The 21,909-nt window shown below is 42.0% G+C and overlaps 1 protein-coding gene across 2 annotated transcripts in view; it reads right to left on the bottom strand.

Moving 5' to 3' along the window:
• The window catches only part of SCYL3 (SCY1 like pseudokinase 3), a 39,166-nt gene that overhangs the window by 15,077 nt on the left and 2,180 nt on the right, over positions 1-21,909 (bottom strand). For both annotated transcript variants that reach the window (XM_043484844.1, XM_043484845.1), the window contains exons 2-8: positions 17,920-18,137; positions 10,435-10,620; positions 8,527-8,640; positions 5,932-5,988; positions 4,743-4,845; positions 3,422-3,533; positions 1,287-1,364 (exon numbers count right to left, since the gene is read on the bottom strand). In XM_043484844.1, the coding sequence (XP_043340779.1) occupies positions 1,287-1,364; positions 3,422-3,533; positions 4,743-4,845; positions 5,932-5,988; positions 8,527-8,640; positions 10,435-10,620; positions 17,920-18,084 (815 nt within the window). In that variant the 5' untranslated portion in view covers positions 18,085-18,137. The remainder of the gene's footprint in view (positions 1-1,286; positions 1,365-3,421; positions 3,534-4,742; positions 4,846-5,931; positions 5,989-8,526; positions 8,641-10,434; positions 10,621-17,919; positions 18,138-21,909) is intronic.

Below are 21,909 nucleotides of genomic sequence, written 5' to 3'. Positions count from 1 at the left end.
TTCCTCTCTCACTCCCCCACCAGCTCCATTCTGTGAGTCCAAAGACATGCTCCCATCTTTTCCAGCCTTAAAAACAGCTGTACTTGACTCCCTTAGCAACTCAGTAGCAATTCCATGTTCCTCTCCTCCAAGCTTTTCAGGAGGTTTTACCCAAAGTCCATGTTTTCACCTTCTGCTCACATCTCAATTCACAGCAGTTTGATTCTCTCTGCTGAAACAGCTTTTTCTAAGACAAGGTTACAAAAGCTCTCTTGATGGCAAAGCGATTCCTATCTTTCTCAAAATCTCTACCGTTTGGCATACCAGCCCTCCTGTTCTCTGAATCTCCCCTAACCACTGCTTCTGCCTCACTTGTCAGCCACTCCCTCCCCATCAGCCCCCTGACAAGCTGGGTGCCCCAAGTCCTTTTCATGCTACCCACTTTCTCCGGGAAAATGTCAATGACTACAGGCTAATGAACCTTAATATTCACCTCCAGTTAATCCTCATCAGACCTCTCTCCTGAGATGCAGACCCATCTACCCAAAGGCCCATGTCCATCTTTACCTGGAGGCCCACAGCCACTTCCAACCAACAAAGACACCAGATTCTACATCTTCCCTCCAGTATTTTCCAACTCATTTAGTGATAATCACTAAGGCTTGCCAGGTTTTATGTTTTAATATTTCTTGTCTGTGTCTTCACCGTACCATCGCTGCCCTTACCTGAGGCCTGCCGTGGTCTGCCAACCAACCCAAATCTTACATGAAGTAAAGCTGTGCCCCCTCCGTAGAAAACAAAGTAATCCACCCAAGGGGAGAGTCAGCCGTCTCACAGCCTCTTTTCACTCCTTTGACAGTTTCAAGGCCTGAAGTCCACTGCTTACCAATAGCATCAATACTCCCCTCGGCAACATCCGAGGGTGCCTGCTCACCCCCTCCAGCAGGACTCAAGTGGTCGTCACTCCACACACAAGACCTACTGCGTTTCGCCTCTGTGCACTGGTTCACATTGCCTCTTCGCCCAGAATAGCTTTTCTCTAACCTCCTCCTCCCTGCCCCATCCTCTGTGTTCTCAGGACACCGCCCTTAAGCTCCACTACTGTCTAAGGCTTATCAGTCTATATCTGTTTCCTTCACCAGAACTATATATCCCAGGGTCTAGCAGAGAGCCTGACATAGAGGAAATGTCACTAAATTCTGTCTAAGAAACCCAATGATAGACTCATCTTCTCTAGGACACCTAAAGTGATTACATGCACTTAATCTAAGTTACTGAATTTTAAGGCCCGAATTTTCTGAACTTACTTGAAAAATTCAGTTTTTTCCTCTTCACTCTTCAATGTTAAACTTTTCAAAAAATTTACAACTTCTAGAAAATCATTCCTAAATCCCAAAAAGGAAAAAAAAAAAATGCAGGACAACAGATTAAAGAAGGCACATTAAATATCAAAGCCATAACCACAGACCACACGATAATACTACTCAACAAAGACACATCTCCCTTGACCATGTGGAAGATTCTACTATAACTAAGTAGCTTAGAAGACAAGTGCTATAGGACAAGCCCATAGGGAATTTAATATTTTAAGAATATCAAAGAGATCTGTGAAGAGGATACATGCTTAACCACACACATGTGTGCATACACAAACGTGAACAAATGCTGTGGTTTTAATAAAATCATCATAATCATCCAAACATTTTGTTGTAATAGGATGTGGTTACATGAAATGTCCTGGGAGAAATGCTTTTACCATTACAGAACAGTTGCTGATTCTCAAGTCTCCTCTGGGGAAGTAGTAACTATTAAAGAGGGTTGCAGAAAGAGGCATTTCTGGTACAAGTCACAGGGGTCTTCTCATTTCGCCTGTTTTAAGTTGTCTGGTCACTTTCCCAGCCAGGCAGTGAAGAGAGTGACAGGAGTGAGCGGTTTCCTGCAGAGCCTCCAGACAGTCCCAAAGCCAGCTCAGCTCCAAGCAAACGTGGCCCCTGGCAGAGAGGCTTCAGCAGCAGCCAGCAGCCCCCACCAGCAGGGCTGACCTCCTCTCCTGGGCCTCCACACCTCACCTTTGCACTGTTTCCCTCTGGCTTGGCAGAAAGAGCACAAATGCCTTGACCAGAGTGTAAAATCTGACGGCTCGGCTGCCTGGGCAGGAGCTTCGGCCCTGCCTCCTCCCCCTGCCTGTGGCTGGGCTTTCCCCTCAGGGGCAACAATCCCCTCCTGTGTAACAATTTATGAAAGAAGGAGCCGGTGTGTGGCTCTGCCTTCCCTCTCCTGTTTTGTTTTGTTTTTTAATTGAAGGATAATTCAACTCTACAATGTTGTGTTGGTTTCTGCCAAACATCAACATGAATCAGCCATAGGTATACCTATGTCCCCTTCCTCTCCCCTCCGTTTCATCCACAATTCGTACTAAAGAACTCCTACCCCACACAGTGATGAGAGAATCTATTTACTGTAAAGGATTCTTCTCCGCAGAGAGTGTATCAGTCTGAAACATCCCCCTCAAAAACACATGGAGAAACCTTGCTTAAAGGACTCATAATGGGAAAGGTTTGAATAGCTCTTTTGGAATATAAGTAACAAAGCCCATGTAACCACAAGGAAAATACCCCCTCTGCTGTGTTTAATGATATATCCTCATCCTATCTTAGAGGAAATTTTCCCCCTCCAGGGATAATATCAGCTCTCCCTTCACTCTGATTTCTCTCAGGCTTTCCGACTGCAAACACATAAGGATTTTTAGTTTCACAACTGACACGAGTTTGATTTTGCTAATAAAAGTTATGAATGAGGAGTTAATCTGTGCAGAAGTTCTGCAGACATGGAAATTTAAAAAACAAAGGACACATAATTAAAACTAACCTTGAAGAGAGGTTCAAAAATCTCTCTGAATCCAGCGACAGTATTGACAGCTATACTGTGCCCTCCCTCTAAATTGACTTCTTTGCTCTTCCATCACGAATTACTAAACAAAGAAAACAATCTTCTGCCTGCCTGAAGAAAAATAAGCTCATTTCCATGCCCATCCCCCACCAACAAGTAAAATTCAACAATAATAGACTCGTATAAATAATACAATGTCAGCAAAACAGAGAGGCTGTGTTAACATTAAGTTCCTCAATTAACTTCTCCAACTCTACACCACTGGACACAGCCTAGCTTCTTCACGTTCACAGACGTCCTAAGGAATCCAGCTGTAGTGTCTAGACCCAGGCGCGCACGGTGAAGGATTTCTAGAACTCCCTCTCTGTGAGAGGAACGTGAGAGGCAATTATCACTCCCCCTCTCCTTCCCACGTGGACGTGACTCTCCCCTAACACTGAGGCGCAGCAGCAGCAGCAGCGAAGGGCCTGCGTCGCTCGGCCCTCCGAAGCCCACGCGCAGTGCGGCCCACAGGGGCGGGCGGCGGCAGGCAGCGCGCGGGCGGGCGCCTCACCTGAAGAAGTCATGGCAGAGGAGGGTGCAGAGCGCCGGCCGGCACTGCGGGCTGGGACTCAGCAGGGCTGAGTGCAAGGTCTGCTGGAAGCTGGAGAGAATATCCGCTGAAACTGAAACCCAGAGCGAGTTAGTTCCCACTGCCTCCTCCCTCCTGTTAGGACCTCTGCAGCTGGAGGCTGAGGAGAGCATAAACCAACCTGGAAAAAGCCCAGACAGAGCCCTGGCTGCTGCTACAGCTCCCCGCCTGCCTGAAGTCAGACTCCTTGGCAGGTGGAGAAAATCCTCCTGCCAACACGTCCACCCCCCTGCTCCCCGTGGAGGCCCCCACCTTTCCTGTCAGCTTAACTCAGCTCAGGCCTAGAGGAGGAAGCTTAGTAAGTGGCAGGTTTGAGGGCCTTTTCAATCAAGTCTCCTAACCCTCAAAACAGGAAGTTATTTAAGGACTGTATTTTCTCTCAAGGATGGTACATAATTGCCACCATGCCAGACACAGTGAAGAGCAGTGAGTTCATCACCCACACAGGATGTCCCAGGGCTTAATTCTCAAATGTTCAGGCTCAGACAGCTCAGAGCTGCTGGCTGAATGGTGCTTGTAACTTCAGAGGACGGAATGAACCAGGCAGAACAAACTGTGTTAGAACTGCACAAAGTTGCAGCAATATGAGCTACAGGCTGGTAAAGGGGCTGAATGTATACAGACCCCAGTACACGCAAAGGATGGACATCTGAAGGCCTGGAGCGGCTGGAGGAGAGTGAAGCGGGCTGTCAGACATGCCGCCAGAGAACTCAGAGGAGAACTATGTGCTCACTAGCCTGGGCTTTAAGGGCCAACCAAAGAAAAAAGTAATGAGTAAATGAAATCATGACCAAAAAAAAAAAAAAAAAATCGAAAGGACTTTGAAAGAATCAAGATAAAGAAATGTTAATCTTAATTTAGAAATTAATTTTAAAAAACTCTGAATCTTATCCTCAGATCATTACATACACATCAATAGCACCATTCATTTATTTATAGGCTGGTTTGATAAGGAATAGTCTTTAGACCATACATACAGTACCAATCAATAAGATCATAATATAAGATACCCAAAGCCATAGTTCCAAGTACTCCCTACTTAAAATTCTTTTAACTATGCAAAGTAAAGAAACCCAAAGCTTCTGCCCTCACTGCTATTACGATCTGCCCTGCACAAAGTTACCTGGTAAGCAACAGTTCCTTACTACGATCAAACACCACAGTCCTTTGAATTCACACAGAACAGGCCGTGGATGGCTGTCCCACTAATTCTGTGGATGCAGATAGCACAAGTCCAACTCACCCTGTTCACTTAAGACTGTGAGCAAACTTTCCACCAGTGTCCCAAAAGAATAGGCATCCCGGGCGTGTCCATGGGACGCTGGTAGAGTCGTGAATTCTGGAGACTAAAAGCAGTAAAGATCATTACAACCAGAGGATCTGCTTTAGAAACCATTCCTAATCTTCTCTGAAGCACTTTCTCCCATTTTTCCATTTAGTGTATCCAAAGTTAACTACACAGTATCACACACAAATTTATAAGCTCTTACAATGATTAGTGAATAGACTTTATCAGAGATATTATTAATATTAAATAAGGACGGGGGAAAGGCCATAATATACGTTTGTGGCTTTCAGAAATATTTCTGACTACAAACTGGAATAAAAAAATTATCATCAGCATTATATGCACATATATGTGTAAGTACATAACAAAAACAAACGTTTCATAAAACAGTTCTTAGTCTTGCTCCCCAAGATGTCCCGTGATACTTTCTATTTTATTCCCTATTTTTCTCCCTTAAAATGCCAGTCAGGACCCCTAAATTGATTCAAAACCTACAAATCGTTGGTTTGAAAGATGCTAGTATATACACATAGTACTGCTTGAATAAACCTGAGTTTATTTCAAGTCTTAGGTTTATACTTAAGTTTACTGTTGGGTTTGTGTTTCCTGCACAGCACACTAAATATGTCTTTGGGGATTAAAGTCTACAGTGGTTAAGGGCAAATTTAGAAAGAACAAGTGCTTTTGAATTTATTGTTAAATATTATCTTTCTTTACCAGCACCATAATATTAATAATCACTCTTCCTCACAACTTGGAATCCCAACTAATGGCAGATCGGCCGAGGACCAGCTTGGGGGAAGCACAGGAAAGGGCTGCGCTCTCGTTTCCTAAACTCTCACGGCTTCCACGAAGGTACAAAGGCTTACCGTGAAATGGCTAAGACGCCCCCACCCTGCTCACACCGAGGTACCGCCTATCTTTCAGCACTATCACAGGTGTCTACATGACCAAAATGTAAGCTGAGTTTCAAGAAAAAAGGCTCTCTGCTGTGATGACATGATCAGTCTCAGAAGCCTTCAAGGCCATAGGAATTAGGAAGTGTCTATGACTTAGCAAAGAGGTGGGCAGATGAAAGGTTTTTGTTTTGCTTTAAGTTTCATACTCAAGAAGCCTTCATGACATCTTTAGTGTATCATCTTACCATCTCTTCAGGAGGAATAGATGCTGGGTCTCTTACTGACCGAATACTCCTCAGAAACTAAGAGAAATAAATTAAGGAAAGTAATTTGAGCATATGTTTGGTGAACCAATCTCTTACATCAAGTTACAAAAGCAAAGAGCAATCAACAGCAATGAAACCTTCAAACCAATGCTACAGGCTAAATACATAAATTAAAAATCTTCATCACTGAAAAATGTAGATATAGTGCCTGATATGGCACAAGACTTAGTGGAAAATAAATATCAGTTTCCTTTCCTTTTCCTTTCAGCTGGTTTAACAGACACCCTCTGGTGTTCAGAGGCATCTCTATATCTGATTTGTTTATAAGGAAATTAGAAATACTTTTTTCTCATCCTGCATGAAATGAAAGTCGCTCAGTCATGTCCGACTGTTTGCGACCCCATGGATGATACAGTCCATGGAATTCTCCAGGCCAGAATACTGGAGTGGGTAGCTGTTCCCTTCTCCAGGGGATCTTCCCAACCCAGGGATCGAATCCAGGTCTCCCATATTGCTGGCAGATTCTTTACCAGCTGAGCCACCAGGGAAGACCCTCATCCTACGGAGATATTAACTTATAAATAAAAGACTTCTCTAGCATAGGACAAATCTATCGTTAATTTGTTCTCTGAATCAAGTCAGTCATAAGTTGGTTGCCACATGAGATGTGAGGACCTTATATACTAGAGAGACAGAGCCAGCATCCACAGAACACCATTCAACTACTGACTCATCAAAGATTATTTCTCAAGAGCTTGTCTGTTCCAAACGCCATCTAGGGCACCAGGAATACATATTGAATGCAATAAATCCCCGTCCCCGGCCAGGAACTCACGACCTAAAATGTAAACTAAGAACTTTGATAACCTGTGCGGGCTGAGCACCTGGGAAGCCCAGGAGGAGCCCAGGTGTTGGGCAGGGGACACCTCGGGGAGGGCTTCACAAAGAGGAGACGTAGCCTGATCTAGACTTCGGCGAGACATCTGCCTCATCTTACATTCTGCAGAGTCCAGGGGAAGAAAGGCGACAGAACAGCACACAAGGGAAAAAGGGGGTGAAGGAGGAGAACCCCGCCGGGCGGCATGGAACAGGAGTGGAGCTCAATAACCGAGTGGACCTGGAGCTGAAGGCAGGCTGGGGAGGAGCTGGGGAAGGGTCTGGGGGCCGTGGAACAGCATCTGGGGTACACCCCACAGAGGGAATTAGGCTGTTATACTGACAGCTGGAAGCTGACGTCTGAGAAGAAAGGGATCAACAGGGACAGAAATAACAGAGGAAATGCCTTCATGGTGGAAGGAGCATTTGAGCTGAGCCAGAGCCCCTGAAGGTACACATGCAACAAGGCCCCCGTCAGACCTGCACACAACGGAACAGGGGGAGTGAGGTGGAGCCAGGAAGTCAGGGAGCCCCCTCATCAGTAAGGAAACCATGGGTGTGTGTGTGTGTGAGTGTGTGTGTGAGTGAGAGACCTGGTGTGTGTGTGTGTGTGTGTGTGTCCTGCACACAAGGGAACAGGGGGAGTGAGGTGGAGCCAGGAAGTCAGGGAGCCCCCTCATCAGTAAGGAAACCATGGGTGTGTGTGTGTGTGAGTGTGTGTGTGAGTGAGAGACCTGGTGTGTGTGTGTGTGTGTGTCCTGCACACAAGGGAACAGGGGAAGTGAGGTGGAGCCAGTGTGTGTGTGTGTGTGTGTGTGTGACCTGCACACAAGGGAACAGGGGAAGTGAGGTGGAGCCAGTGTGTGTGTGTGTGTGTGTGTGTGACCTGCACACAAGGGAACAGGGGAAGTGAGGTGGAGCCAGGAAGTCAGGGAGCCCCCTCATCAGTAAGGAAACCATGGGGGGGGGGGTGTGGGTGTGGGTGTGTTTTAAGGCTAAGTCTAGTGGCAACATGCAAAATTATGGAAATAAGAAACAAAACAGAGAACAGTAAGACTGCTCAACTCAGGAGGGGACTTTGTAGACCTCTGTCAGACAAAATTACAGACAGAGAACAGTAAGACTGCTCAACTCAGGAGGGGACTTTGTAGACCTCTGTCAGACAAAATTACAAGACGGAGCACAGGCAGCAATACTGTAGCCCACGAGGAGTTACGATGCACAGTCCCTGACACCAGCTCTTAGGACATAATGTATGACTCTGGAAAACACGAACAAGTGCTCAGTGAACATGTCTAATGTGCCTTGTAGGTGTCAGGCCCTATTCTAGGTGGATAGATAAACATACATACACAACACTATCACCCTCAAGAAGCTCAGCCACTGGTAAAGAAGGGAGACACATGGAGGCAATTCAACATTAAACACTCAGTGGTAAAACGAAGTGCAGGTTACTACAGGAGCACAGAGGGTGGGCATTTAATGGAAAATTTGACCAAGACACGTTACCTCTTCCAGTCTCAAGACACCTTTGCTAAGAATAGATGATGCCTAGCCCCTCTGGACAGTAAAATCCTACAACCCTGTGAATGTGAGTATTGACAAAAAAAGTCACGTCTCCAAACCTCAACTCACACTACCGCACACCAAAATGCTACCAGACTCTGGGTGACACGGAGGGCCTGGCACCTGGCTTACCTCTGGGGTGGCCTGAGGAACCCTGCAGACTGTTTCCATTCCTCCCAGCTTCCAGTGCCCATCTTCGCTTACAAACACAGACGATATGCAGACATTGTTGTGTGTGAGGTGTCCCTGCGGAAAAAAACAGGAAGAAGATTGCCATTCCCATTTTCTGAGTAGAAGTTTTAGAAAACTAAGAACTCATCACCAAAAAAAAAAAAAAGGGAGAATTATGGCAATCTTCCTACTTGTGGCATAATAAATGGAACTACAACTTTAAGAAATGACAAATTCAATGAGCCAGCTTAAGCATTATGAGGTTAGGAAAAAATGAAAAACACAATGGAAAGGCTTATCTCCTCCTGCCCAGGGAGGCAGGTTAATAAAGACACGAAAGCCACCGCACAGACACTGTACATCCCCATCTCCATCAGAGTCAGGAGATACAAGTGTCCTTATAGGTAAATTTACAAGTCTTTCCAGCCTACATCGTATGCCTCAAACGCCTTTAAAGGAAAAATTTATCTTTGCTCCCATAAGGTTATTGTATTAATTTTCTCCTCTAAATTCTTTCTCACCTACATTCTACCACGAACCCAGATCCACTTCACCTGAAATCTTGTCAGTAGGCATTAAAAAAATTCTGCCTGAAGAAGAGGAAAATGGAATGATAAGGACCACCAGAAATATCCCACAGACCACAGAAGAGCCAAATTTAAAACTATATAAAAAAATAGTACAGTCAAATAAATGAGGGAAGAAGAAAAGGAGAACGGGGATGATGTATGTTTTTTTTTCTCAAACCAGAAAGTATTCCAGTAGATAAGTGCATTTTAAATATTCTACCCATCAGATCCAATATGTACACATTTTACATATAAAACACTCCAAGGTATGTATATATTTTTTTAAAGGAAAGCTTAGAATAGTATTAGGGTGTGCTTCTGCTTGAGAAAAAGGTGAATAAACACATATATTTGCTTAAGACACACGAAGAGCACCTGTGGCCTAGCACACTGATCACCGAGGTTGTCTATGGGACTTGTTTCCTGTCTGCACTCTCATACTATTCAAACTTTTTACCGCATTCAAACATTCTTCCAACAGAGAAACTATTCCACCACAGTGCAGCATTAATAATTCTACTTATGTGTATCTTAGAAATACTTTTAAGAGACAATAAATTCAAAGTGATTTGGAGAGTCTATCTCCCATTAACAGAAAAAATTTTTTAAAAACACATTGAGATGAGGCAAATGCAAGTGCTTCTAACCTGTAACTGGTGTTTTTTAATCTTGGGAGGCTGCCATAGGCCTTTATACTTCAGAATGTAAATCCCAGTAAGAAACTAGTAGTTCAATAATACTGTTAAGAAACAGACCACAAGTAAACAATACCACTTTATCCCCATTAATAGCAAATACTGCCGTGGTATTAAGGGGCTGCCTCTCTTTGGCACCACCTACTTCAATGGGAAAGGGTGTGTAAAACTCTGCCTCTTTCTAAGAAATGATCATTTCTTTCGTTAAAAGAAAAAAAAAAAAAAATTCCTGAAAACAAACAGAAACATAGTCCACACCAGCACTGATGTTACTAAACTTTTATCTCATCCTAATAACAAATACCAGCTGTAGATAATTTTCGGTAAAGACTTATCCAAAACTAGAGACAGACGATATAGTAAACTGAAATAAAGTTCTATAAATAACTACCCAGGGACAAAGAACTTGTTGCCTGCTCCACAAACCGCTTGTCTGTCTATAGCATCTCATGTGCTGTTTTCCCTCAGGAAGCTTTCTGATGAGAATAGTAACTTACGATTTCCATAGATACCCAAACTCACAAGCACTGCCCCATACATCGGCCTCCATCTCCCACTCCGGGTCTACAGGAAAGGCTGTGAGGCAGACTGCCCAGGTTACTTACTCGGTCATGAAGGAAGATAAGAGCCAGCAATATGTCATAGATCCCAGCACAGACCTCCGCAGGAGACAGTGTTTCCAAAACCACTTCCAGAGGCTGCACTCGCTCAGTGACGAGATGAATGCCGTCTGCTTCCACCGTGCAAGACAAAAACCTTAGCAAGCACGGGTGACGGAGGGTCTTCAGGTGCTTTAAAAATACAAACAGAGAAGTCGGTAAAGTTAATGACTCAAAACAAGATGAATTATAGACTCATATATATTGTAATCAATTCAGAAAATGTATACTTAGGTCTTCTCCAGTCTCTTACCTCCCCCACCTAACCCCCCAAGTTTCAAATAAGGCAAAGAAAAATCCATGACGTGTTCTGACAGTGTTCACTTTACCGGCATTTATATTACTCTACAGAGACTTTCACTTCCATGAGTGTAAGCCCCCAAGAGCCCAGATTTCCAATGATTATTGCTATAAACTCTGAACGAAGCACCGAAAACAACGCCTGGGAACTCTGAAAAGTAAACGAGAGCATGTAGACTGTGGCGGGCAGTCACCCATGGGGTGAGTTTCCCGGTTGGGGGTGCCCCTTCTCACAGCTGTGCACTGAAGGCAGGCCCCCGCGCGGAGCAGTGCAGCGAAGGCGGCTCAAACTCCAGTGGAAACTCTGCCATCTCTGCGGCCAGGAGAACCGGAGCAGGTTCGGGCATGAGGAAGCTGTCCCCGAGGAGAGAGAGCCGAGGGGGGGAGAAGAGGCCCCAGTTACCTGTGTACCCACCAGGTCTCAGACGAACCCCGGAACCAAACACGCACAGGACAGACCCAAATTAGCACAGCAAAAGTGTGAAAAATGAACTAAGGTTTGAACTACCATGCACAGGAAGGGTGAGAGGAGAGTAGTTAAAAAAAAAAAGGGAAGCTTGAACCCAAGGGAATTGACCATCTGCAAACGAAAAACATCAGCAGTCTCCAGAGAATTATAGCAGAACCAAGAGTCTATGCAACAGGGCATTCAAAACGTCCAGGACGCAATCCAAAATCTCTCAGAAGATAAAGAATCATGAAAATGTGAAAAAACAGCCAACAAATAGCAACCCCAAGATGGACCAGACACCAGATACTAGAAATTATCAGAAGGAAACTGAAGCAGCTATCACCACCATTCCCCCCGGAGATAAAGGAAACAGTTATAAAATAAGTAGAAAGACAGAAGCTCTCAGAAGAGAAATGAATGTTACACAAAAGAATTAAATGGAAATTTTATAAATTAAAATATTACAAATAAAAAAATACAATGGATGAACTTAATAACAGAATGATAATGACAGAGACAAGACTCAGTGAACCTAAAGTTGTTAACCAATCTAAAGAACAAAGACAAAAAAGTAAAAGAAAAGGTCAGAGCTTCAGAAAACTGGGTGACAATAACAAAAAGTTTAATGTACATAACTGGAGTTCTAAAAAAAAAAAAGAAGAAATAATTGGGACATAAAAGAAATATAATGGATGAAAACTCCCAAAATTTGGCCAAATACTTAAGTTTACAGATTTAAGAACTTCAATGAACGCTAAGTAAGATAAATCAGAGAAAACTACACCTAAACACATTATGATCAAACTGCTAAAAATCAAACATCAGTTTAAAAACCTTAGAAGCAGCCGGAGAAAAACAACACAGGTGGAGAGAAATAACAAACTGAATGATACTAATTTCTCATAAGAAACCAGAATTCAAAAGATAAAGGGAAACTATCTTTAAAGCAATGAAACAAAAAAAATCATCAAACCTGAATTCTGTATCTAGCAAAAATACCCTTCAGGAAAGAAGGCAAATTAAAAGCATTTTTGATCACAAAAACAGAAAAGTTGTTGCTAGATGATCTGCTCTACAAAAATGGGAAAGAAGTTTCAAGCTGAAAAGGAAACAACACCTAAGGGAAACCTGGATCTTCAGGATTGGAAGAAGAGCATCCGAAATAGTAACCATCAGGTTAAAGCTGAAGCTTACATTTTTTTCCCCTCTTATTTAAAGTATATATGACTATGTAGAGTAAGCACTGTAACACTTGCCTGGAAAGGTTTTCCATGTGTGCCATGTATGTGCATGCCTGCATACCTGTGTGGACATACAGTTAATATACATGTCACAGAAGAACAGCAGGTTTAGAGGCTGGAGACATCTACATGACTCCAAGGCTTCTACATTTTCTGTGACTGTGGTACAGACTAACCACAATTAGTGGTTAGTATTAACTAACCACAGTTAATAACCATGACTAATTAAAAGTTAGTTATGTATATTGAAGCCCTCAGTGTAACTACTTTAAAAAAGTAAAGAAATATATAGCCCCCATTCAAGATACATTAAACTAAAAATATTAAAATAATTCACAAGAAGGGGGAACAGAAGAACAAAAATCAGAAAGGGATGAGAAGAAAACAAATGATAAATAATTACATTAAATGTTAAAAAACTAAACACTCCAATTAAGAGTGGATAAAAGAAGGAAGATCCAACTATATGCTGCCTATAGAACACGTACTTTAGACATAAAAGACAGAGATAGGTAAATGAATAGAAAATAAATTAATTTGACAGAAAAGGCTATCTATCAGTAAGCAAAAGAAGGCTGACACAGATATATTCCTATCAGACAAAATATACTTCAAGACAAAGAGTATGGCCAGAGATAAAATGGGACAATTACTTAAAGAATAAAAGGGATAATTCATTAAAAAGACATAACCAATTATAAATGTGTATGTGCATAAGAGCAGAAACTCAAGATACACATGAAGCAAAAACTGGGAAAATGAAAGGGAAAAAACAGACAATTTCACAATCATAGTATCAGAGTTGGCGATTTCTGCTGAATCAACAGAAAAAAATAAAATCAATAGAACTAGCAGAAAACAAATAAAATGAATAAAACATAGAAAACCTGAATAATATCAACTACCTGAATCAAACTGAGATTTAGAAAACACTATATCCAATTGCAGAATACACATTCTTTATCTGATGATCAGTTTTCTAATTAATGAAAAGAGAAAAGCTTTAAAGACAGTTGAATATGATTAAGGGGATTAAATGTTTGAAAGTAAGAAGGCAAAAAAATAAGAAAGCAAGATCAACAAAATTACACTGCTTATTGTGGATCAGGGTACTAATCCATTCAAAACTGTTTTATGATCCAGCACATTATTCAACCATCTTTAAAACTCTTCTCTTTTCATTAACTCATTAGGTGTCCCAAGTGGCTTCTTATTTGTTTAAATGAAGGAAGAAAAAATGGAGTAAATCTTGCATGATTCTGAATAAGGCACTTAACTTAGCAAAAACCTTGTCACTCCTCTTTGGCATATGTAGTTATGCACAAAATTATGCATAAATTCACAGGAAAGGTTAGCAGTTAAGAATGAAATAGAAATACTTCTTGATTTAAACTTCTGCTATTCCAAACAAAAGACAGAATGACAAGATGTACTTGCTAAGTGTAACTAGGATATCTTCTCAATGAATATCAATTAAAAAGAAAAATGTTTTTGTTCTTGTGGAGAAAGGTGATTGCTGTTCAATGAGACTGATTTGAAACCATTTGTTGCAAAGTTACCAAGTATCGATCACATCTCATTCACTCCAGGAGGTACTGCTCTTTAAAAGAGGATTCTGAGTAAGGACCTTTATGTTATTAAATATGAGTTGTAGTAGATATTTTGCCGATCTATGCCCATACACAGATGTTAAGTGTGTGGTATCCCTACTATTCAAGAATCAGTTAGTTAGGACTCAGCCATTCAGAGACTTAATTCAAGCCTCAGGGGCTTGACTTTTCATTACCATTCTACCTCAGACTTGCTACTTCACTTTGAAAACAACACAAAGTCGTTCTCAACTGTAGCTTAAATTCACTTTTAAGTTTTTTGACAGGGAGAAAGCTTTACTGTCACTCTGCTAAAGAAATACAACAAAATAACAAGATGCCTAAACCAGACAGCTAGAATCTTCAGGGAGACATACTCTTCCTCCTACCCCTAAAATGCAAACTGGAGAAAAAGACAGAAGTCCATTCTGTCTTTAAATGTTCACTGCCTGGAGGTAGGATCATAAACCAAGAAGAAAAGGCAGGATAAAGAACTCTATGCTGGAAAGCATGCTTTTGGGCACAAGAGATACTGAACAGGCATGTGGAAATAATAGATCTGGAGCTCAGACAAGAGGTTTTGACAGATATTTAGAGACAAAAGGATGAGAATGTGAAGTCTGAGAACCGTGGTGGGAACTGGCCAAGGGCCAGTGCCGCCTGGTGACCGTAACACCCTGAGGGAGGGGTAATGCTTCCTAAGTTCTTCCGAGCAGGTGGTGCTTGGGAGCCTTGTAAGAGAACCAGACTTCGATCATGAGGGGAAGGAAATCATTTTTTTCAAAGCTGACGATACAGGGAAGTTGATTTACCGGAATGGGGGTTGTAAATAACATAAAAAAGGCTGAGAGGGAGAGGAACAGAAAGAAAATGTCAGTATAAGGAAGAGCAGTAAAGCATTTCCCAAACAGAATTCAAGCTCCTTTAAGCAGAGCAATCAGTCCTTCTATTTCTTTCTCATGCCCACACAACATGGGTTCTCAAATATGTTGACCAACAGCAGCGTGAACCCACCCTGGAATTAGAGCATGTCTAATTCCCACCACGGAGTTAGAGCATGTCTCCTAAGGCACTAAACAGAGCACCTACACAGCATCTACATACCTACTCTGATGTGGCTGCTTGATAGAAAGACACTTAGGAACCATTATTTGAGCCTATACTCACCATGAGGCCCTGACTAAACATGTACATTATATTATAGCAAACCATATAGTAACCAAGTTCTGACTTAGGATTTACCACCCCTTGCAGGCTATTGGTTAGAAATGAATCATAATCCCAGTGAGAAAATTATACTATTGTATCAACAGCTAATGAATTCAGGATAAAATGAGAAGGTATGATGGACTTGAAGTATTTCTGATCCTGTTTTGTAGCCAAAGGTTATACCTGCATTTCATCTTACTTCAGAGGTTAAACAGTGTGCTGAGATGCTGTTTTTTATTTACAACATGGTTAGAAAAGTATGGCTTCCCTGGTCGCTCAGATGGTAAAGCATCTGCCTGCAATGCAGGAGCCCCGGGTTCGATCCCCGGTTCAGAAAGATCCCCTGGAGAAGGAAATGGCAACCCACTCCAGTACTCTTGCCTGGAAAATTCCATGGACTGAGGAGCCTGGTATGCTACAGTCCATGGGGTCGCAGAGTCGGAGATGACTGAGCAACTTCACTCACTCACTCACTAGAAGAGTATAATCACTACCTAACAATGTTTGGCAAAGGAAACACTGTATATCTGCTTGAAATGGTAATCCTACCATTGACGGTTATTAGAAATGTCAGTGGTAGGATTAGGAACCTGATCTCTAGAGAAAGGAAGCAAGCTAATGATGGTACTTCAATATTTCAGGTATCTAGGAAACCAAGTTCCTAAAACCCAATGCAATGCCATTCATTTCTCAAGTACTGTGACCTTCATCTAAACTTCTTATCATTTTGTTGCCTTTTCAAATTTCGCAGATTCAAGGTTCAGGTATTCAAAACCGCATGAAAGCCCGAGGAACCTAAAAGACAAGTATGAACCACGTGAAAAGAGTCATGGCTCAGAAGAGTATGTATAGATACCAAGGGTGGAAAAAAATCTTCCTTCTCAAGTTTTGCAATTCCTACAGTGCGGAAGTTATCAAACATTGCATGAGCTTTGCTTCTTCCCTTTAAAACTTTTATGATCTGGGTTGTTCAACTTCCATGCTACATACACCATAAAGATTAACATAATTTAAAAAATCTTATGGTCTTATAAATGGTTATAAATTTCTAGTACTTCACTAGTAATAGTCAATTGTTATTTTTTTAATATGAAATCTTATTAGATGATAATGACAAGAAGTATGTCAGATATTAACTGCACCTAAGCAAAAGACAGGGAGGCAAGGCATTGCATCTTTTGTAAAATCACAATAAAAAATCAGTATCAATTCCCAGATGGGATGGAAAAGAGACAATGTGTGGTCTTACCAAAAAACACAATTACTTAGTGATACAATAGCCAGCTACACTTTTTATCAGAGCACATTAATGGAAAATGCATTCTGAGTAAAACATTTTCCTTAGGAACCATCTTACAACTATTAATCTCAAGGTTGATCAGAGACATCAAACAATGAACTGGTGTGACAGACAAAACGCCTAAATTATATTCCTAACACTACATATTATAATATAGTCCTTTATAATCACTAACAAGGTATAAACCATTTAAACAGATCTATGAAATACAGGGCGTCCCTGGTGGTTCAGACAATAAAGAATCTCCCTGCAGTTCTGGAGACCCAGGTTTGATCCCTGAGTCAGGAAGATCCCCTGGAGAAGGAAATGGCAGCCCACTCCAGTATTCTTGCCAGAAGAATTCCATGGACAGAGGAACCTGATGGGCTACAGTCCATGGGGTCACAAAGAGTCAGACACTGAGCAACTAACACTTACGAAATATGTATCAATGTTTTATTCTTATTGTTAGTATAAAGAGACTCAAGGTAATACAGACCATAACTCCTAACAAAATAAAGACACTGAATCAATCTGAAAGGGCTTTCCAATTTTAGAATCTTCCTAAAGATAATCTGAATGCCTGAATACCCAAGGAAATGGCTAACTAGCCAAAGAAATATCAGCTAATACTTTTCTTTTCTTTAATCTGAAAAGACACTTAGGGCTATTTTCTTGAATTATATTCCAAGGTGGAGTCATTTTTTCTAATGACAGCCCAGGATCCCCTGACAGCAGGTCAGCCAGCTTGCTAGCCCACTGGCGCCCTTCACAGGAGCAGCAGTTAGGAGGCCTGAGGTGGGAGGAACTTTTTCATAATAATAAAACTGAAGCCGCCAGAAGTTAATGCTCTAGGGTCCCTTGGCAAGAAGTAGGGCCCAGGTCACAGTCTTTCTGGGGCATCTTGTCCCACATTCCAGTTTCACATTCTTTCCGGGAGCACCACAATGCCTCAGGAAAGGAAAAAACAGCATTACAGTTCCTAAAATATGTAATTTTCAGGTCCATCCCAACATCAGCACACCAATTAAAATGTTGTCCATACTTAGAGCATTTTTGCTAAGCTAGAATTAAGTCCCTTTATCTTCCGTGAGGCATGTAAAATCCCCTCCCAAACTTTCTCACTAAAAAAAATACAATATGATGAGAAGAGCTATTAGGCTTATCTATGGTACTTGACCTCGTGATGCAAGCTGATGACGTTCCCATGAAGTAAGGACAACTATATATTCAAAGGCCATGAATGAAAATATTACTATGACCTACCCCCTTGGAACTTTATTAATTTCATGATTTTTTTTTAATAGAAAACAAGAAGACAGTAAAAAGTACTAGCTATTAGGCAGTCCCCTATCAAGGTACCTTGGCAGCTTTATTAACCTTATCTTCGTTTTCTCTCTTATAGACAAAAACCGACGCGAGTTTGCCATCTTGCAGGACAGCGGGGTAGACAGCAAGTCCGGAGGGTAAGGTGAACTGCGGCTCCTTCAGGGCGTAGCTCTTCAAAGCACTGTTCTCTGAGCCCATCCCTTGTTCGGTGAGCCAGGGGTGCTGCAGCTCCTTCTCAAAGCCACGCAGACCTGAAAGCAAACAGAAAACGTTTCCAAACACTGCGTATCTGAGCTATGAGCCAGAGACAGCCAAGTAACCAGACCCAGGCGCTCCGCTGTAGGAACTCCTACCACTGCCTACAATCCTCATAAACCAGGCCATTTGACAACAAAAACAGTCCATGTTCAGCAAGTTACCTGCAAGGCTTGACAATGAACAAATAACAGCTCTAGAAAAAACGCACTTAACCAGACAGACACATGCAGTTACTGTCGTTCCCAACCCCCAGTGCACACACAGAACTTCCACAGAGGAAAAGCAATCCAACACAGAACAAGTGCTCTCTGGCACCCTACCCCACTTATATCCAGTCTCATAGAGGAAAGCGCTGCAAAACTTGATCATTCAAAAACGAGAAACTTCTGGACGTCTAAAACAACTTACAATTATATGGAGAACATTACAAACTGGAGAATATTTCTAAAAATGTTGAAAAATATGTTAACAAATGGAAAGCTTATATAAACCAAGAAAACATTAAAACACCAGTAGAATAATGGGAAGGGAAATAGATAACTCATTGGACACAAATGATAACAAGTATAAGAAAAAAATACAATCCTGTAACTACTCTCCAAAGTATGCTAAAAAGGGGAGAAAGCAAAACTGTATAATCCCAAACATTAAAAAGACGTGAGATTCTAGGAAATGCAAACTTTTCTATAAGGACAGAAAACAGGTAAGTGGTTGCCTGGGGTAAGACTAGTTAGAGAAACCATGGGAGAGGACAGGAATACAACGGGGTCTGAGGAAACTTTGGGGGGAATGGATATATTCAGTATACCTTGATTATGATTATAGCAATGAGTGATCTACTGCTATAGCTACACACACACACACTTGAAAGGTGTGTTAAGTATTAACAGGTTTGTTGTGGATGTCAGACCATGGATGATTCACATTCTGTGTTTGTCACACAGACATACATTTGCCTGCACCTCCCAACTGTTCCACAATAAGAGTATATCTTTCAAGGATACGAACTCATGTGGTTACAACAGACAATACACAGAGGTTCCGCAGTATTGGTGGAGAAGCAAAGGGCTTGCTGTGTGCACAGGCACCTACTGTGACTGGTTTACACTAGGAAGGCAGCCACCATCACAAGATTCCAACCAGAACTGCCACTTCAGAACTGCCAGGTCACACGATTTACCCACAAAGAGCCAAGAGCCAGAATATTTATGTGGAAATTTCCATATATTTAAACATTGGCTCCAACATTTTTAAACATGTATAGGCCAAACAACACATGTCTGAAAAGTTTATGGCAGTCAGTTTTTAGTTCTGGCTTTACCATAACTTTAAAAATACAAGATAAAAAGAGTTCTTACTAACTCTGGCAGCGTGGGAAGCAAGTTGCAAGCTCTAAGTAACAGCCAAAAATTCTAGGTGAACCTTTAAAAAATTCACTTTAGAATCTTCATCCTTTGGGTAAATATAAACCCAAGAATCATTATACATAGACCCTCTACTTGAGATTTTTTCCCCTCACTTTGGTAAATTTCCATTCAACACTTACTAGGTTATCAGAGTATGCAATACTGCTTAAAACACATACCCCAACCAAAGAATTTCAAAGGGCTACAGACTTACATATAAACCTGAATAAGGATTATAACATGTATAAGGGCTAAAGTTAGCTAAAATTGATGTTTTTTTAAAAACCCAAGAATGTTTCTGAGGATAAGAACTAAGCTGGCTTTGTAACAAATCCACTGAGCTCCTACCTACCAATTTATCTTTCCTAAGAATGACAGAGGCAAAAAAAAGAGTAAACCCCTCCAAACAAACAAAAAAATACCCTAAATGACAACAAGAAACAGTATTACAAAGTATCTCAACAACAGCTGACCCTTTAAAATCACAGGAAATTAGGGGCACCCATAACCTCTTGGTCAAAAACCTGAGTATAACTTTACAGCTGACCCTCCATATCTGCGGTCCCATATCTGTGGATTCAACCAACAAAGGGGATCCCACCAACCACAGATCATGAAGTACCGTAGTGTACATTTACTGAGCGTGTAAACGGGCCTGTGCAGCTCAAACCCATGTGGTTCAAGGATCATCTGTGCATGCAACACTCACCTTTCTACTGGGACGACAAATAAAACTGGTATTTATGTAGGATCTTGGAGGAAAAAAGCAACTACTATTAATTCCCCTGTTTTGGAGATGGTGCGGTGCCTGCCCAGCCTATGGCAACGCCACCTCCCCACCCATTTTGGGAGCCTCACATTTAGCACTCGGGTCTTGTGCCCCTCCTCTTAGGCACAGTTATTTATGGGTCAGATGACATCCTGAGCCAAAGGGCAGTCAAATCACACATGAGCCATCTCCAGGACCCATGACCTGAAGGAAGAGCTAAGCTGGACAATCACTGTCTGCCCCAGGAATCTGAATGAACAAGAGCCATTTTTGTCTATTAGCAGCATAGCTGAAGGTTAAAAGGATCCCATAAGGCAGAGTCAGGGCTGTGGCAAGCCAAAGCCATGGAAATGAAGAAACTGGGCAAGTGCAGAAGAAACTGGCGGGCAGCACCAGAAGGAAAAGCAAGCACTGGGAGAGTAACTTAGGTACAGTACTACTCCAGTCGAGGCTGCCGGAAGCCCAGCTTCTAATCCACTGCCTCACTGCCACCCTTACATTCGTGGGAGGGGAAGAGTGGGATGCCAAGGACACCTGAGGTAGCCCGAACGGGTCCATGCTCTTTGAAAGTAACTGCCATTTCATAAGCACAACTTTTAACTCCTCCTATCTGAAAAGCAAGTCAGACTAGAAGAATGAGCTAGAGAGGTGCTACTTTCAAAAGTAGCATCTGAAGTTAATCTAACTTCTTCCTCTCTCTTAGCCACAAAATACAGCTTTCCAAAATCTACATGTAAGGAACTGCTGCAAGAAAATAACCTTGGTAGAAAAAATTCATGCCATTCACTTAGTTTTAGTATTAGTCTTCAGAGGCGATAAAGTGGTCATAGAGTTCAGCGGGGACTCTGGCTGAAGGAATGGCCATCAGCAGAGGTACAGCAATAGACATTTAATAAACTTGGTCATTTCTCAAGGGCAAAACACTTTCTTATGGGGATATAGGGCCTTACGACACCTATTAACCTTCCATTTGATGTTATGAATTCCACTATAAGATCACTAACAATTCAGGGTTATAAAAGCTCTAGGAAGATACTAAAAACTGGGTTTTATTTGGGTCCATGACCTCAAGAAATACCACCTGAAAATTTAAAGGAATGAACCCCTTCCTTGCGAAAACTCAAAAGGATGACATTTTATTAGTTTGAAAGCATGATTAATGTTGACAGCAGTCTACTGATACCACCCTGCAGCGCTTACAGTAGTTGGATTACAGCCTGCTGCTGCTGCTAAGTCACGTCAGCCGTGTCCGACTCTGTGTGACCCCATAGACAGCAGCCCAACAGGCTCCTCTGTCCCTGGGATTCTCCAGGCAAGAACACTGGAGTGGGCTGCCATTTCCTTCTCCAGGATTACAGCCTACTTTCAGTAAAAACTTCATTAGTTAGTGTTAATCGCTCAGTGGTGTCTGACTCTTTGCCAGCCCATGGACTTAGCCCACCAGGTTCCTCTATCCATAGAATTCTCCAGGCAAGAATACTGGAGTGGGTTAACATTTCTTTCTCCAGGGGATCCTCCCAACCCAGGGATCAAACCCAGTCTCCTGCACTGCAGGAAAATTCAATACTCTCTGAACCACCAGGGAGGCCC

Source organism: Cervus canadensis, chromosome 13 (assembly GCF_019320065.1).
Source record: "Cervus canadensis isolate Bull #8, Minnesota chromosome 13, ASM1932006v1, whole genome shotgun sequence".
Classification (NCBI taxonomy): Eukaryota; Metazoa; Chordata; class Mammalia; order Artiodactyla; family Cervidae; genus Cervus; species Cervus canadensis.
Note: the sequence above shows the minus strand (reverse complement) of the source record. Positions and strands in the feature narration are given on the sequence as shown.